General features: G+C 38.7%; 1 protein-coding gene across 1 annotated transcript in view; it reads right to left on the reverse strand.

The window, feature by feature from the left end:
* HGO (homogentisate 1,2-dioxygenase) overlaps positions 1 to 19,125 on the reverse strand; it is a 150,430-nt gene that overhangs the window by 69,780 nt on the left and 61,525 nt on the right. Inside the window, exon 3 of the mRNA XM_089410868.1 lies at positions 13,436 to 13,515. Coding sequence (XP_089266994.1) covers positions 13,436 to 13,515 — 80 coding nt within the window. The remainder of the gene's footprint in view (positions 1 to 13,435; positions 13,516 to 19,125) is intronic.

A 19,125-nucleotide genomic window follows, 5' to 3' on the forward strand; every position in this document is an offset into this window, starting at 1 on the left:
CAACACCAAACAAGCCCTGGGGGGTCATCTGGACAGCCAAATACGCCAACCACAGACCAATGGAGGAGCTAATCAGATTCACCCCTGTTGAGAAAGGCTCGTTGATGTGGAATGCCGCCAGTCAACACTTCTTGTTGATTCAACAACATAGTTTTTGGGAGATCAGAAGTGGTAATATAGCTCGTTTCTGGACGGATGCTTGGAATCAGCTTCCCAAGCTTGAAAGCATTCTTAATCTTCAGCCCAACTATGATTGGGAGGAACGACAAAGGGAAACGGTCAAACAACAATGGTCACAGGAGATCAACCAAGGCTACAGACAATGGAAGCACCCGGAAAGACTGATAAGAAACACTGATAACCAGACAAGAGAAAATCTGGAAAGAGAGCTCCAAAAACGAAGAATCAGATACACCGAAGGTCAAGATTTATTGAGATGGGGATATACCCCAAGGGGCTCCTTCACCACGAAAGAAGCTTACAAAATCAAATGCCAGGATGATGCGCCTCAGGATCCCATCTGGGGAAGGGTCTGGACCCCGGGCATTTGGCCCAAAGTCTCAATATTTCTATGGCTCACTGGGCACCGAAAAATTCTAACTTGGGACAATTTAAGAAAAAGGAACATACAGGGGCCCTCCATATGCCCCAACTGTCACTCCCAAGAGGAAACGATACAACATCTCCTGGACTCCTGCTCTCTGGCCAATCAGCTGTGGGAGAAAACCAGCTTCCGCTGTCAAAGAAATTGTCGAACATCTGAGGACATCATCAACTCCATGCGCCTCTGGCACCAAAGTCCTTACAAAAGCGCTATCCTTAACCATCTATGGAGAATCATACCTGGCCTCCTCATTTGGACTATATGGAAAGAAAGGAACAAGCGTATCTTCAAAGACCAAAGTACTCCCTCAGAAATCATCTGGGACAAGTTCGGCAAGAACCTGGAGGAAACTTTGTCGCTTAAAACATGGTATCCGGATGACTTTCCCACGCTGGCTAATGAGAAAACCATATGGGAAAATTGGAACCTCCAGCTCCAGCAAGGAATCCCAGACTGCAATCCTATCGGAAAAACAAGCATCAGCACGAATCTTTGGCTCCCCCCCCAAGACACAGATACAAGCTCAACTTTGATGGAGCTTCTAAGGGTAACCCAGGGAACGCAGGATTTGGCGGCATCTTCAGAGATCATAAGGGTTCTCCTCTCTTAATCTACTTCGGCAACATAGGATGGGACACAAATAACTCAGCTGAACTGGAGGGGCTCTGGCAAGGAATACTCTTAGCCCAACACCATGACTTCCAGCCTCTGGAGATCGAAGGAGACTCCCAACTCCTCATCAACATGGCCAAACAGCTGCTCAATGGAGCTCATGCGAATAAAATCTCCACTAGCTGGAGACTTGAGGCCAGATTGGAAGCCATAGAAAATATTCTCAACTCCAACAGAGCAATCATTCTCAACCATGTTAGAAGGGAAAGCAACAAGGTAGCGGATTTCCTTGCCAATCTGGGAGTAGACAATAGGCACTCTCTCCTCACAGGGGACCTAGATATAATACAGAATCATGAACAGAAACAGGAATGCAACATTCTGGTCCAAAAGGATGCAGGCTCCCCGGATGCGGGTGCTTCAGTTGGTAATTAAGGAGATGGGACAGGGGTGCGGCAAAGCAGGACGACACCTGCCAGCCCAGCACCACCTGGATAAGGATGGGACGAGCCTCATACAGAGGAGGGTGCGTTCACATGGTCTCAAGCAGTGGGATGGCAGCATGGACAGCTGATACCTGGACCGGACCATCACCTCCGCATGCTTCAGGTATAGCTAGGCTTCGGCTCCATTAATTGCAGAAGTTATGGCGGGGGATAGTCGAGGAGAGCTGGCAGTAATCCATCTCATGTATAGCCATGGTCTCGGTTGGAAGTTTCATATGCATTGTTGGTCGGGCGAAGGTGGGTTCTGGGACGCTGTTGGGTCATGCTCGGCTTCTGAGACGCGCCCTCCGCCAGCTCCAAATTGGCTCTTTTCTCCTCTCTCGGAATACCTGTGCGCTCTCTCTGCTCCATTTCCCATCATGGTGAGACAGCGGTTAATTAGCAGAAGGGGCGGTTCGAGAGGTGGCAGCTCTCGACAGCAAGTCCGGAGACGCAACACCTCGGGCTCTCCCTCTTCCTCTGCGGAAAATCCTCGCTATCCCAACACTAGAAGCGGACGAGGAAGAGCAGGCCTTCACTCAGCTCCATTTCCTCTGCCCCAGCACCCCTCTCCCCATACCACGCTCTTCCACTTCCGCAGCACTCTCAACCAGCCAGTTATCACTGCCACCATCTCCATCTCCTTCTCCGAGGAATCGATTCAGAGTGCCCAGATGCCCTGCCCTGGAGGCGATGCACCTAAACCGGAGCCCAGTCACCGCAGAGACCAGCAGAACGAAAGAAGGGACAAGGCAATTGCGCATGGTGGAAAGCCCAAGCGGAAAGGGAAGGAGGCTATGAGGGAAAGGCAGGAGGATTCAGAGCCTCAGCGTGCCAAGCCAGCCATGGAAGTGGGCAAGATGGACGAGGAGAACACGCAGCAGGCTGAAGGAAGAGGAGAAGGCGAGCAATCTCAGCCAGACAACCGCGAAGATTGGAGCTGCCCGGTGGTGGAGGAACCTGCCACGGAGGAGTTCATCAACCAAATTACCAATGCCAGGTGGCACTTCATCTAATGTTTGGTTCCACCTCTTTTTTGTCCACGTAGGTACATCCAGGAGGATGAATTGCTGGTTTTATGTTGTTTTCTTAGCTCTCTTTAGAAAACTGAGGAAAATGTTCATTGATGTCCTTCTTCTTTTTGTAATTCCCGCACTATCAGACTGGTTTCCCCTCTGTTGGGGCAATCTTAGAACTAGTTTTTCGGCAAGCTGAGATAGGCTGTTTTCTTTTACAGCCAGTTCCTCTCTGTAAATATCTTCTTCTTTTTTCTCTTAATAGATTAACCTTACTTAGCAAAAAAAAAAAATTAGTTCAGTCGGTCGAGTTTTTATTAGGAGGGTCACGGGATCAAATCTCCTAGATACCGAACCAGCTTGAAAAAAATGCATTAACATATCTTATTTAATGTAACTGTGTATGTGGACTATATATTAAGGAGGTTACGGGACTATATATTAAGGAGGTGACTATATATTTTTACAGTCAAATTTCCACATAGTAATTTTTAATAATTAAAAATCACCTTAGATTTATCTTAATTTCAAATCAAATTTCCACATAGTAATTTTTAATAATTAAAAAGCACCCTAAATTGATCTTAATTTCAGATCTATTAATATTATAGTAAAACTATAGTGCAACTTTTTGAACTTTCCGGTGCGGGAATCGGCAGTAACATTTGAGGTGAAATCTTGATTTGTGTTATTTAAACTAGTTTTTTCACTGTATATATGGATTCAGCACCTTGAAAAACCCCTAGGGCACTTGGATTGTGCATAGCTTAGCCATCAAACTTGTGATTTCAATAAATTCTTGCCGGATTTTGGAGAAATTAGACCAGAAAAATCCACCGGAAAAGCTTCAAAAAAGTCGCACTAAAGACAACTCGTTAAGAGAAAGCTTATATTTAAAAATTTTATTATTTTATTATATTTTGGTTTATAGATACAAATTACATTTTTATAATTTAAATATAAATTTTATTTATTAACCAATTATGTTTTTTTGTTTTTTTTAAATATAAATTTTATTTAACAAAATATTTTGATGGTTTTTATTTTTTTTTTAACTTTTACACTATTTTTACAATCAAATTTTCATATAGTAATTTTTAATAATTAAAAATCACTTTACATTTATCTTAATTTCAGATCTATCAAGAGGGATCAAATATCTTTTTCCACATCGTAATTTTTAATAATTAAAAATCACTCTAGATTTATCTTAATTTCATATCTATCAAAAGGGATAAAATATCTTTTCACTTTATTGGAGATTTACATTTCATATAGATCTATCCAGAGAGATCAAATATCTTTTCACCTTGCAAAAAATTTGAGCCTCAAAAAAACTATATATATATATATATATATAACTTTTAATATTTTTTATATATATAACATTTAATATTATTCCTAAAACTATGAAGAGTCCAAAAATCATCGACAACAATTTTATTTTAATTACTGATTTACATAAAAGTACCGAACATTATAACATATTTTCCATATTAATCTGGTGAACTTGGCTCATTGATATTTAATTTAATTTGATTGTTGGAAAGTTTGTATTTTGCATATCAATTTAATTTTAAAAACAACTTATAAAGAATTGGTTAAGATTTAATATGAATGTAAGAAGCATATAACTAGGAAACTTGAAATTGGAATGAAGTTAAGTATGTTTACCAATTTAATTTTAGGAACTTATAAAGAATTGGTTAAGATTTAATATGAATGTGAGACGCATATAAGTAGGAAATTTGAAGTTGGTATGAAGTTAATTATACTTGCCTATTGATTATTATTCCAAATTATATCCTTCATATAAATGACATAGTAGCAAATTGCATGTTATGAAACATTTAAATAAGACCGACCATGATTGCTTGCATAATTTTATGAGAAGAAGAAACAACCATGCTAACAAGCTATTTTAATCTTTAATATTGTATCAACATAATTATGGTTAAGTGGACTTTAATTTATATTTAAGATGGATTAGCGAAACTTATAAACTATTCTGGGTTTAAAAATTTGTTGGAATGATTATTAATTAAATTTATGTATGTCTTAGTTAATAAGGTTTATAGAAAGGCATGTTGGCTAGTTGTCATAATGTTAGATGAGTTGATGCTTTCTAGGATACAATCCACTTAGTTGGGGTAGAGACATATGGGCCTTTGCTAGGTCATAAGTTATTGGTATATCTAGCTTATAAACTTTGGCTATACTCTTAATATTATAGTGGCAACCAAAAAGTTTGATCTTGGACCTTGTTTAGATTACTCTAATGAATTACTTAAGTCACTGGACACGTCCCTCAGGGTCTCGTGTCTCGTATTTCACATGTCGGACACAAAACGTGCCCTAAAACGTGTTGAAAACGTTTTTTTCCGTGTCCTCTAATTGAGACACGTGTTTTGGACGTGGCGAAAATGTGCCCTAACGTTTTTTGCTCTTAGGACACGTGTCCCACGATAAGTGACATTTAAAACCCGTGACATGGTTTATTTTTTGGGTTTTTTTTGTCGTTGTTTGCCATCGAAGCCAAGTTTGCTCATCGCTAAAATCAAATTTGTTTTGTTGTGTAAGGAATTATGTCGCATTCGAGCATAGTGCTCACAACTTCACATTGAGAGCGTAGTTCACAACTTCACATTGAGAGCGTAGTTCACAACTTCACATTGAGAGTGCAGTTCACAAGTTGTTCTAAATTTCTAGTTTTATTTTATCAATCACGATATTTCTAAATTTCTGGTCAGTAGTTTCTTATGTGCTTGAACAATTGTTAATAACATGAACAATGGACATTGCACTGTGAACATCATTGATGTAGTAAATTAATAAACTAACTAGTAAATTACTCAATACTAAATAGGTATCATCATGATCATATCTCTAGATGCTCTAATTTCTAAAAAATATAGATCAGGAACTATATTTCAGCGTTATATATATATATATATATATGACGTGTGGCTCATGTCATGTTTCCAAATTCATTGTGTCTCGTGTCGAATACTCGTATTTAGTATTTACATGTCTCATGTCCTCGTGTCATGTGACTTAGTGAATTTTGAATTCATCATAATTTAATAAAAAGGTATAATTTATTATTAATATATAAAAAACCATACATTAAAAATAAATACAAATGGTATTTTATATTATCTGAAATTATTTTAATAAATTAATAAAATATTATTTTAAAAAGAATTTTATTTAAAAATATATATTTATAACATTAATAATAGCTCAAAGAGATTGGAACAAATAGATTGATTCCAATGTGAAAAGCAAAAAGTTTTTCACACCAAAAAAAAAGAAAAAAATTATTTTAACGTCCATGAGGCTAAACATAGCCTATGGGACAGTTTAGACCATATTCAATTTCAGTAAAAGCCAGCCCTAAAACTATAAAGCCCTAAAACTATAAAAAACTTTGGATTAATGATCAAATATATGATTTCACCCAAATAAATTGTATTAATAATATCTTAGCCCACCCAGGCCCTCCTTTTTATATTAATCCACATAGCCAAACTAACCCCAAAAAACACACTAATACTCAACCCTTTTTCTACCTTGAAAAAAAACCATTCTAATAATATAATAAATAAGTATTATGATTAGGAAGAAAAAGGACCTAATATCAGAGGTCCCAAAGGTAAATCCATCCTTACCTATTCATGTTTATTCAATTGGTTTGAAAATTAACTACATTTTCAGGTTTTATGTTTGCTCACCGCTGATCTCATACTCGGTGCACTTGATTTCCTTTTCAGCTTCAACAACTGACATAACGCATCAGACGAGTTGCTGGTTTGATACTTCGAGAAATAAACAATAGCACATTTGCTCTGTATGGGCTCAAAGATTTTGGCGTAAGTGTCACAGGCAAGTCAAATCTTGTTGTATTGGAGAAAATTTCCGGTGTTCGGCAAGGCAAATCTTGTTGTGTTGGAGAAGAATTTTAGGGTGCACCCAAAAGCTTGTTGGTTTCCACCCGTCATGCTATCAAACTCATCCAAACTCGTTATCCTATGCAGCCCCAGACGAAGCATTACCTTCTATTGTGCAAACATTATGATTTTGTTTTCTCAGATATCACTCACATAGCGGCCATCTCCCAGGATCCTCTTTTCCCTTGTTATTACGGTAATCCCTCACTTTGGCAGTCTCTGATTCGGTGCTTGATATGCCGGCCCATATCAATCATTCTCATGTCATCAAATCAATTAAGAAAAGGAGTAGGCAAACCATGAGTTATCTTTTTGTTCAGAATTTGGTGATGAAAATTTTCCCGGATTTTATGGTTTAAAATGTGATTTGAGGAACTTGGATTGGATTGTGCATATTATAAAGCTCAGAATGTGATTCGGTGCTTGATATGCCCTCCCATATCAATCATCTCTCATGTCATCAAATCAATTAAGAAAAGGAGTAGTCTAACTATGAGTTATGTTTTTGGTCAGAAATTGGTGATGAAAATTTTCGAGGATTTTTATGGTTTAAAATGTGATTGGAGGAACTTGGATTGGATTGTGCAGATTATAAATCTCAGAATTAGATTATGAAGCTCAGACTTACCATTATAACATCCCTGCTGGATTTCGAACAAAATTAACCAGAAAACATCACCAAAAAGGATAAAAAAAATGTCTTAAAGTTAGACTACGCGTTGAGAAAAAGCTTACGTTGAAGGTTAGACGATGTCGTCCTACTTATTTGGAACACATGTTGAATATGATGTTGTTTGGAACATATGTTGAATATGATGTTTTATTATTAGTCATTCTATTCTTGATCTTCTATTCTTATTTTATGTTAATGTTGTAGTTTAGGCAGATATTTCTGCACAAGTCTACTTTTTTAGACGTGCTGAAGATGTTTAATTACTCTTGAACTTTAACAAATACTTTAATTATTAAGGTAATTGACTTTTATAAGAAAAAGTGAGTGAATTTAATAAAATGCAAAAGCTATTTATTTTAGTGAATTAGATGAATTCAACCGACGTTCAGATATAATCTCAACCATTAGTCACTTTGGAGAATCTCAACCGTTAATCACGTTGGAGATTAGGGTTGTGGATTTGGGCAACAACTCAAACTTGTAAAAGAAATGCTAATCTAAGGGAGAAGACACGTCTTGAGCATGAAATATAGTGAGATAGTGAAATTTCAATGGTTGGGTGAAGGACTTGTTACCCACCAAAAGTGGGTGAGCCCATAGGAGAAAATTTTCTCCCATCATCTCTTTCAGCAAGCAACCCCCGATAGCCACTACTAGTCGATGACGATGTGTCATTCATATCTCCACCACCTACATCAGTGATATGTTTCCTCGTCCATTTGGCAAGAGCACATGTTGGAAGGTGGACTTATGATCAAAAGGTATTTTATTCATTTTGTAATCAGGTGCTTATACTTGTTTGTATTTGGGTATTTGACATGGATTATAGGATACCCTGAAAGGAGGAGGGGCTTTGACCGTGATCTTGTTCCCTCACCTTAAATGGGGGTTAATCTTTCATCCTAATCCAATGGGATGTACCCAATGGGTATAGGAAGGGCACTACTTGGGAAACCCTGATTGAAATAGTGTAGTCCCATCTCTTCCTATTCCATACTTACCACTCTCCATTTTACATTATAAACATATATTCTACCTCTTTTCTTCAGATTCAACTGACCACTGGTTTTCTGGAATTTGCAGTCGGGTGCTTACGCTTGTTTGTATTTCAGTGTTTGACATGGATTATAAGATAACGGGGTTTTGACCATGATCTTGTTCCCTCATCTTAAATGGGGGTTAATCTTTCATCCTAGTCCAGTAGGACCTCCCCTAATGGCCCAATGGGTATAGGAAAAGCACTACTTTGGAAACCCTGTTTGAGATAGCGTAGTCCCATCTCTCCCTATTCCATACTTACCACTTTCCATCTTACATTATAAACCCTATATTCCACCTCTTTTCTTCGGGTTCAACTAACCATTGATTTTCTGGGATTTGGCACCATACATCTTCATCACTGGGTAGGACCTGGAACTTTGCCTTGGGAGGTTGATATAGCTAAAAGAACAAGAAAAGGCATATGATGGTCAAAAGCAGAAACAAAAGAAGATCAAAATACAAAAGATGGTCGAGACATACACATTAGCACATGGAAAAAAGCCTAGCATGAGCTCTACCTCATTCATTATGGTCATCACTTGATTCTTGACAACAATGTTGCTCTTCATTTTATGAGAAGGAACTTTTGCATGTCCCAACCGCTAATGGGTGATGAGCTGCCTCATTATTAAGGGGGTAATAACTGCTATATATCATACAAAGAAAGCTCTAACCCTTTGAGCTACGAGCAATAACGGTAAGAAAAATCAAGAAAAAGTAAAAAGCGCACAAGAGGGGTGGAAAAACAAAGGACAAGTTGGTAACTCATGCATACATGATTACTCCCTCCCCACATCTATACACTCAGGATGAGGAGTTCCTCATTGTTGGCCCCTTTGACGATGGCGCTTGGACATGAAGCCTTCTCCCCTCTGTTCCATCATTATTCACATGACACTTATCAATTGAAGGGTGGATCAAGAACATGCCACTTCCCCTTGGGGGCTAAAAAAACCTAATAGGGTGGTCTATTAACCACTCCTACCTAAGGAGGTAACACCATTGCGAGTTCAAAGCCTTAATCTTGGTGTGAGTTCAAAGCCCTAATCTTGGAAGGGAAGCCTTATTTGAAATGTCAAATTGCCTATTACTTTCAAGCTTGGTCCACTTAGGTGCAAGAATGATTCAATGTACTTAATGATGTAATTGCTAGCACTGGATATTGTGTGTAATTGTAGGTGGTTCCACAGCCATGGCTTGGGCAACTCAATTGGGGCCTAGGTCTTCCACAAGAGCATATTGACACCCGCGGGTGAGGCGTTGAGAGCCATGGAATTCCAAGCAATAGCTGAGCATCATACATACCCGTGGGCACCTCCAGCACCCACAGTGTTCCAACACTTTGCCCTACATTGATGACTTTTATGGGATGATGCACCTGGACCCAGCATGCCCCCAGTCGGCTTAGCACTATTAGAGGGATGGCAGTTGATCTAGGGCCCAGAGGAGGATGGTCTCACACTTTGAGACATGGGAGGGCTAGCACCACCTTGAAATCCCCTAATGTTCAACTTGATAAGTTTGTAGTGAAGTTTGAAAAGGACTTCTCATTTGTCTCATGTCTATCTACTAGCAACGTCACCAGAGTTGTTTGGTACTTAGAAAGTTGGATAGTAGTGCATCACACCATATGATAGAAGCACAAGAGTTATTTAGCAATCTGATGGAGAAAGGCTCAAGAGTTCATGTGGAGCTTGGTGATGATGCCAAGTATGCAATGAAGAGAGGGAAAAATTAAATTCCAACTTGAGTTGGGAGGAATGTTGGAAGCCAAGGACATGTTGTTTGTACTAGGACTAAAAATGAACTTGCTCTCAGTTTCAGCAATAGAGGACAAAGGATATGAGGTCATCCTTAGGAATGGGTTGGTGCCCATTCGTCCAAATGAGTCTAGCCCAGATGTTAATAATTAGAGAAAAAACGAGATGGAAAAGGATTACTTGCTCTTTCTCAATGATGGAGGGCAGAGGATATGAGGTCATCTTTAGGAATGGGTTGGTGCTCATTCATCCAGATGATTCTATCCTAGAAGTTAATAATTAGAGCACAAGCCAAACAATAACAAAATGGCGAAAAAGGCTTAAAGCCTTTCTCAACATTATCTTGTTGTCTTGCTTGTTCTCTAATTATAACATGGTATCAGAGAAAATTTATTTATCTTATTCAATTTCAACAACCACCACATGTGGCTAATAATCATGTGATTAACAACAGTTATTGGAGGAACTGCAACATTGCTCAAATCTTGAATCGTTGATTTGACTGTTTTCAATCTTATTAGATGTCCAACTGTTATTGGAAGAATTGCAGTGCCACTTGAACCTTGAATTGTTATTTTGACTGTGTCTGATCTTATTAGATGTGGAATAGTTATTGGGAGAATTACAGTGCTATTCGAATGTTGAATTGTTGATTTGACTGCTTCCAAGATACCTTTTTTTGCTTCTATAATTCCTGGAGGCATAGACATCAACAACTTGAGGAGAAGGTGAATATTGACAGTAGCAATTAGCCCATGTGTTTTATCCAGCTGGGGAGTAGATTGATCTTTTGGGGTCAATTTAGGTAATCTGAGGACTGATCTCTGGGGGATTTGTTTCCTTTCAGTATCAATGGTTGTAGCAAAGAAAACGGTTAAGGGCTCTATGTCTTGGTCAGTTCAAATACGTGCACATGGTCTCAGACTTTGTGATTGTCTAGGACTCATAGTCTAACACGAAACGCAATAGTGGCCATCAAGGTTTGAGAGGGTAACTTATACAAGTTGAAGAGCAAATATGTTCAGGCGTTGGCACATGATAGTGGCACCCTGTGTGAGCTATGGCCCAAGAGAATGGTGTTGAATTTGTAGCTTGGAAGGTGGTTTTGCATAGGTCATGTGCCATCACATGTAGCCAACCACCTCAAATAACTCCTACAGCAATTATTTAATTAATTCCTTAAGTCAGTACTTTAGACAGCGGTTTAACTTAATTATTTGACTTGTTGGCCACCTTTTTGGAAAAGGTAAAAGGGTCAATGACAAATTAAGTCATAGCCCTTGATCTCAAGAGATGAGATGAAATCTTAGACATCCATCTCTTTGGAGATTAGGTTAAGCACTTTATGAAGGGAATTCAAGTTGTTGAGGAGATCATTCGATTGGCATGCTTGGGCATTCAGCTGGAAAGAACATTTTGACAGTCAGAGCAGCAAAGAGTAAGTCGAGATACTAGGGCAGCGTACAAGGCAATATCAAATCAGCGATCAGGTCAAACAAAGAGGGTCGTAAAACCAAGAGTTTCCTAGGCCGTACAGGCTGAAATTTGTTGGGCACAAAGACTGATTTATTGGGTTGTACAGCTAGTCCATACAGTGCTAAGTAGGGCTCGATTTGACTTAGATTTGTTGGGACAAATTGTTGTAGCAATTTTCTATTGTAGAGATCTGCTATAGACTATATTTATAAAGTTGAATCAAGGCCCATTGTTTGTTGGTTTTCCCCACATTGGGGTATCCAGGGTATATCTATGTCATTCTTTTATTTGCGTTTGGCTTTGTGTGTTTTGCTTTTGTTGTTACAAATCATTTTAGAAAGCTTCTTTCATTTTTGTTCTGTGAATATTTGTTGAACATCAAATCCATACCTAGGTTTTCAAGAATTAACAGACGAGACACTCACACTACAGAACATTGCCAATCTGAAGGGAGATTGTCACTTGTCTCTCAAACTTCAGTGTTGCGTAGCAGGGCATGTGCAAAAGTATGTGCATTTGGCAAGAATGTTACGGTTTCTTTTCTGAGCAACGAGAGTAGGTCCAAGGGAATCTTGGATCTCATTCATTCATATCTTTGTGGGTCGATATCAATGGCATTACTACAGGAAGCACAATACTATGTTACCTTTATTGATGACTATTTTAAGAAAACCTGAACCTTCTTCATGAAGATTAAGGATGAGGTCTTTTGTCAATTTCGGGTGTGCAAGGCCCAGGTGGAGAACCAAACATGCAGGAAGATCAATGGTGTTGAGTACACCTTTAATGACTTCAAGGATTTCTACGAGGAAAGGATCAAAAAGGACATGAAAATCTCATACAACCCTCAACAGAATGGGGTTGTGAAGAGAAAGAATCGATCCATCATTGATTGTGACAAGGCAATCACAGAAAGACTATTAGCTTGCCAAAAGGATAGAAGGTACAATAGGAATTTTGTACATAAAAGAGTGGAAGAAGAACAATTAGTGGCCAATAGAAATCCCTGGTAGACAAAAATATTTGAGACAATCACTGAAAACAGAATACTAATATAGGGTGATGATAAGGATGCGTTGTGGTCAAAAAAGGCAATCAAGGCTATTTGATCATCGAAGGTTATCATATTTTGTTCCGAGGGAACAAGTTGATGGTAATAGATAAGTAATGGAAAATACCAACCAAACCCGAGACATTTTCATGAGGGGTTATTAAGGGCCTTTGAGATGTGTCAATTGTTTCAAAGAATTAAAAAGCATTGATCATGTCTATCACAGATGATCTTGCAGTTCATAAATGGACAAATTTCTTTCAATACATGGCCAACAGTTAGGAAATACCAATTAACCATAAAGTTCTTTTAAAAGAGTGCCCAAGTATGAAATGGAAAAAAACTGTAAACATGACTTTAAACAGTTTGGGAAATTGGACCAGCTTTTCTCTATTGAAGTATCTAGAAAAAATAATAAATTGGAGAATCTTTCAAGCTAAGGAGTTGAAGTTAATGTAGACTCTTTTTTCTGCAGATAAAAAACAAAAAATAAACACACACACGCACACATATATATCGTTGGCACTTCCACTCACTCTTTCTGCTTCTTAATCAGAAATTTCTTTCAAATGATGAAGTTCTTCAAATGATATTTCGAGACTTGAACTAGAGAAACATGAACATAAAATAACAGAAATTAATTACGAATGTAAAATACAGAATAATGAGTAGCTGTTTGGAAATATATCTACCTGTTATGATTGGTATTTAGTATTTACATTATGTACGAATTAAAAGAGGAAAAAAGGACTCAGAAAAGCACTTACTTCCTTGTTGTGGAACTATCAAAAAGTCCCCATCAGCATTAGCAAATGCACAGCCTTCCATAGATGCATTTGCGACATACCTATAAAAATAAACCCAAAGCAACCCACAAAACATGAAATTGCTTGACATCAAATAAAGGACTTCAGACAAGCAAAAGAACGTTTTTAAATCCATTTGCCTTAGTAGGATAGAATTGAACCATATACCACAATGCTTAGCAAGCACGTGAGTTTCATAAATAAGATCAATAATGAAATTTCTACTTTTCCACTTGACAACTTAACTCTGTAGAGATATTGCATTGAAGAGGATAAGATGCAACTGTTCTCCTCACCTTTTAGAAAATTGTTTGTGCTTCGAAAAGACAAATCAGATACTATATGCATAAAGGACACAGCCAATATTTGAATGAGTAGTCTTTGATGTTACATATATAAATAGGATTAGAGAAATGGAAAAAAAAAAATTCAAAGCTTTTACAGAACTAGGAAGCATTTCAAAACTATCAGGAATCTTTCAAGTTCTTGAACAACAAAGAGAGGATTGATGGCATTGCAGAGTTTCACAAGAAGTATAAATTTCAATCTTTTGAATCTCTCTTTATAGTTTGCAAACCTCCATACTTGCTCACATACATGAGCAAAAACATTTCAAAGACTGCATGCCAAAATATAAAGTTAAGAGTTATATTAGTCCTCACCACTACTAAACCGGAATTCAAACAACTAATCATACCAGAGCTATATAAGGATCCAATCATCCTTCCTTCCTCTTTTTCACTTTTCAAGATCAAACATGGAAACACAAAATGCAAAGGCTTCACCTCTAACATACCCTAATGACTAGAGTTTGTTAAGCCCCGCATAAAACCCCATTTTAAGTCCTAGATAAAGCCCTAAATATTGAATGTTACATTTCTATTGTTATACTAGTGTTGTCGGCTAGACCCTTTAATGGTAATTGTACCCTTTGTCTTCGAATATATCAAGGAGACCTAGTTTTAGAAAGTATATCCTATTTGTACATTTGTTATAATGTAAAAGGAGGTTGCCATTCAAAAAAACTTATATTTCATTATTCTATACGATTCTTAAGGCATGGAGCTACTTCTCTCTCTATTTTCAAGCTACTTCTACCTCAACTAAAGGACATAACTTTAAATGAAAGGGCATCCTACTCATGTATATGTATGAGGCCCTCATTGTAATCTGATCATATCATTTTCTCATACATTTATTAAATAAATACTATTTTATCCTAAATGGATTTCTTTTTATTCCAAGTATTTTGGATATTTAATTGGTGAGCCAGATTGGTTGTCACATTTGTTATCAAAACTCATTTCTGATCCCTGTCTTTGGCCATGCTCTTATTAAAGCTATTCTGATCAGGCTTTCGGCCATATAAATTTTCATAGTGTTCTCTATCTCTATTCCTTGACCACTACTAGCTTTTGGCCATTAAAGAAATAGTAAATGAGAATTCTATTTAAAAAATATTACTTTGTTGCCAAACACAAATAAGAATTTTCACTAAGTTCACCTTTGGAAAAAAACCCCATTCGAAAAAAAAATAATTAAATCTGTGTCATAGACCTAGGACAATTGGATGATTATATTTCTACTAGGGAAATTTTGGGCATTTTTATCAACAAACAAAGTAACCCACTACTTCAATTGTTGATAATATAATAGTGGACAAGTACTTATGCATAGGCTAGGTGTCAAGCATGCAGGAGTGATCCAAGACTCTCAAAGTATTTCCTCAACATGAGTAAGTGACCCTTTTTTATGATTTATTTCCTAGGTCAAACTTAGAAAAAAGCACATTGATTAATTAATTAATGAATGTTGGCTATTGAGCTAAAATTTTATAAGGATAATTGATATAATCACTTTAGTGAATTAGATCTAATCTCTATCGTTGATCAAAGTGAGTTAGGATTTAATCCGATCCATCCATCACTTTGGAGATTGAGGATTAGGGTTTTGGCTCAATGATAATTATAGAAGAGAGCCTAAGGGAGAAGAAAGACACATTGAATCATTGAGCAAACAATTTTGTCCAATGGAGACCAAAAGACTCAAGGCTAAAGAGAAGGAAAAGTTATAACGAGGAAATTCCAATGAGAGAAACTTGAAGGGGCGGGATAATGGAAAGAGGAGACCAAATTTGCACGGAAACTGAAACTCGGCTTAGAGGCTTGTGTAGGGGTCATATGGCCTAAGTGAAGGAAAAGATATTCTTCTAGAGTGCAGGCCATACAAGGCTAGGAGGGAGGAGGCCAAATTGCAAGTTGGAGAAGTCGATTTTTCTAGGGGCCAAAAATTTCGAAGAGGGTAAGTTTTCAGAGAGCTGAAACTTCCAGGGGGGGACAAGATTTCCAAATTTCATTTAGTTGTATAAATTTTGTATTTCTTTGTGGGCCATTTTCCCTGTAAGGGAGCCCTTATTTATTTTGAGTAATAGAAGTGAATAGTAAATTGGCGGGTTTGAAATTTTTGTTGTGCAATTGATTTTCTACTTGTGCTTCTACTAAATTTTAATTGTTGAAATAGCAGTGTATTTTTTATTCAGAAATTCAAAAAATTAATTTACTGAGTTAAATAATTTTTGGGTATAAATATTGTCGGGAATATGAAATCAAATCTGGTATTGGAAAATTAACATCAACCAGCCACCGTGCTTTTTCAAATTGTTCACCACTGTCATAATGACCATTGGAAAAGGAAAAGAAGAAAACAACCGGGAGTACATTGAAACCATCATCACACATGACAACACACCTATGTGATGGCTTTGAATGTGAGATAAGTATCACTGGAAGTTATCGACTGCATCTTCATTTTGAGTTGAAGGGTTACAAGGAAATATCAATAGCCACCTTTATTGTGGAAATCAAGGCAATGTGTTGCTCCACAAATTTGTTGTTGCAAAGCTTCAGGAAAGGGGAAAAAATATTATGTCATTATCAAGGAAAAAGGCCATTGTTTGGATTTTGTACCAATGACATCCAGGTCTACTATAAGCTGTGATGTTTCACTCAAGTTGTGATAATTGATGTCTGAATAATTAGACAACAAACAAATCCATGACCTTAAATAATCTTAATGTCAATTTTGAGGCGGGTTTAATAAATCTTGAAATACTCATTATTCATAATTGGAAATACTTTTGAGGTCACTGCTACCCACCATCCATGGGTGGTATCCATAGGAGCAAAATTTTCTCCTCGATGGTCCTCAGTCAGCAACTAACAGCCACCAGATGGCTCACTGTGCCATTATCTCCGCTACCTGAGCCAACCATGTGGTCCCTCGACCATCTGTTATGATCGTATGTTTGAAGGTGGGCCCTCCAACCCCGAAGGTATGGCTTTCATTATGTAGTTGGGTATTTTTGCTTACTTATCATGGACACTTTTGGGCATGGATTATTGGGAGGATTCGGCAGAAAGAGTGGGCTAGGTCTGTACTCTTGTCTCCTCTACCCAATTTGATGGTTAACCTTGTATCCTAGTCCCGTGGGATCTCCTTTATTGGCTACTAGCTTTAGGGATGGCACTGCATGGGAAAACTCGATTTTGGTTGCATGGTCTCGCTTCCCGACACCATATCCATCACCTCCCCTTTACTTGTTATAAGCCCATTCATCACTTTTCCCATATGGATCCACATTTGTCCATTGGATCCACAAGGAGTTAGCTTCCCCCTCCCCTTGTCCACACCTTGGGTCGGGCCTGGAATGATGCTTGGAGGTTGATGCAACTAAAAAGAAAAGAAAAAGCATATTTTGGCCACTCTCAATAGAAAATGTGCCATAAAATGCAAAATATGGTCGAGACATGTTGAAGTTTCTAAGTTTACTTAGTTTAGAAACCCTTTATGCACTTTTTCTGATTTATTCCTACCTACTTGTTATTTTTCTTTAACAAGTTATTTACAAAGTAAATAGTGAAAATAAACACCAGCGCATGCTCAACATATTACAGATCAGCAACTAAAAGAAACAAGAACAAACACACCACATGACACCATTATTTTTGGACCAATGCCCCAAAAAAACCCAATGCGGGAAAATTGGTGCAGCTATCTATGGGTTTTCTTGTTAAGCAATATCATAGTACAATCTGGGTGTCGAAACTAGCCTACCCAACAGAGAATTTCCTTAGCAACTATACCTCACAGTTTGAGAGAAATCTCCTGGCTAAAACGCCAAAAAATCCTTTCGGCAGTTCCTCAGCACAAAACTGCTCCTGCAACCCCAGCATCTGCCCAATCTGGACTGCGTCAGCCCCTCTCTGTCCCACGCTGGCCCTGCGTCAGCCTTTCTAGGCCTGCGTCAGCCCCAGGAGGCCCTGCGTCAGCTCTGGGAGCCTCTGCGTCAACTACGCTGGCCCCTCTGGTGCTCTACGCAACACTTGGCTGCCTATGCGTGGCCCTGCGTGAGCCCTTGCTGGCTCTGCGTCACCCTCCCTGGCCGCTACGCTGCTCTCCCAGCACAATCTCTGCCTTCTTTATTTCTTTGTACTCAATAATCCTCATCTGCTCTCCCCATCACTGATTATATCTCTCTTAGCAAACCCCGTTCTAGAGAATAGAATGGTTGATCATCTGGTGTTTTCTCCAACTGACCCTCAAGCCTCCTCTTATACTTTTCTTGTTGACATCTCAATGGCCGAGATTAAGTCCCTAATCAATGGCTAAGATTAGATCTAGCTTGATCCATGTCTTTTGGACCACTCTAACACAGATTCATATTAATACACATTAATATTTTATTTTCCCTAAGTTTAGACTTAGGGACTCCATTAAAATATTAATTACTTAGGGACTCCATTAAAAATATTAATTATTTTAATATCTCCTGATCTCTTTAGAATCTGCCCAAACCCTTTCTGGGTATTGGAGATCTCATGTGCCCCAACCTCTCCACCAAATTTCGTGGCTGGAGCACATTCGATGCTACCCCAAATCAACACTCCCTCTTTAGCGAGGACTGTGCTCTAGCAATACTCACTGAGTATTACTCTGATCATCCGGCATCGGTACCTGTGTTGATGTTAGGCCTTCCTGCCCAACATCCTCTGCACTGTTGCCTCCTGTACTGCTGCCCATGGTTCTGCTGGTCCTTTCTCCCAGCACTGCATCCGCACTGCACCTCCTCTCATCATGTTGCATTGTGCTGCCCACTGTTGCATCGCAACCCAGTTACGAAGAAGTAAGTAACCGATCTCCCAGCTGACCTCCCTGTTGGGCTAGAAACACCCTCTAATGCTGAAGCTCCCTCTGTTGCTGACAAGTGCTCCCTATCTCTGACCTTTGCGCTGCTGCAACAACTCCCTGCATCTCGCACCGTCGCACACCTCGTTGTGCCTTCCTACACTGGTGCAACACTCCTGTGCCTCTCGCACTATTGCAGCCTGCTAGCTCTACGTTGTCTCGGGACTCCTACACTGTAGCTCTCTCTGCCGCTCCATCCGCATCCGTCTCTACCCACTCAGTCAGTCCTGCTACTCCTCGTCGAGGCTCCCATAGCAAGGTCTAATCCAAGAGGCTGGGTACCTCAAGGATCCTGCCCCTCATCGCCTGTAGTCCTCCTAACTACAGCTCGATGTCTCCCCACTTCCGTTCAAGTAGCGTGTGTGCACTCATGGCACAGTCATCGTTTGTCAAAACTTCCTTCTCTA

This window comes from Pinus tabuliformis, chromosome 3_1 (genome assembly GCF_031772625.1).
Source record: "Pinus tabuliformis cultivar Carrire ecotype Pingquan chromosome 3_1, CPIR1, whole genome shotgun sequence".
Classification (NCBI taxonomy): Eukaryota; Viridiplantae; Streptophyta; class Pinopsida; order Pinales; family Pinaceae; genus Pinus; species Pinus tabuliformis.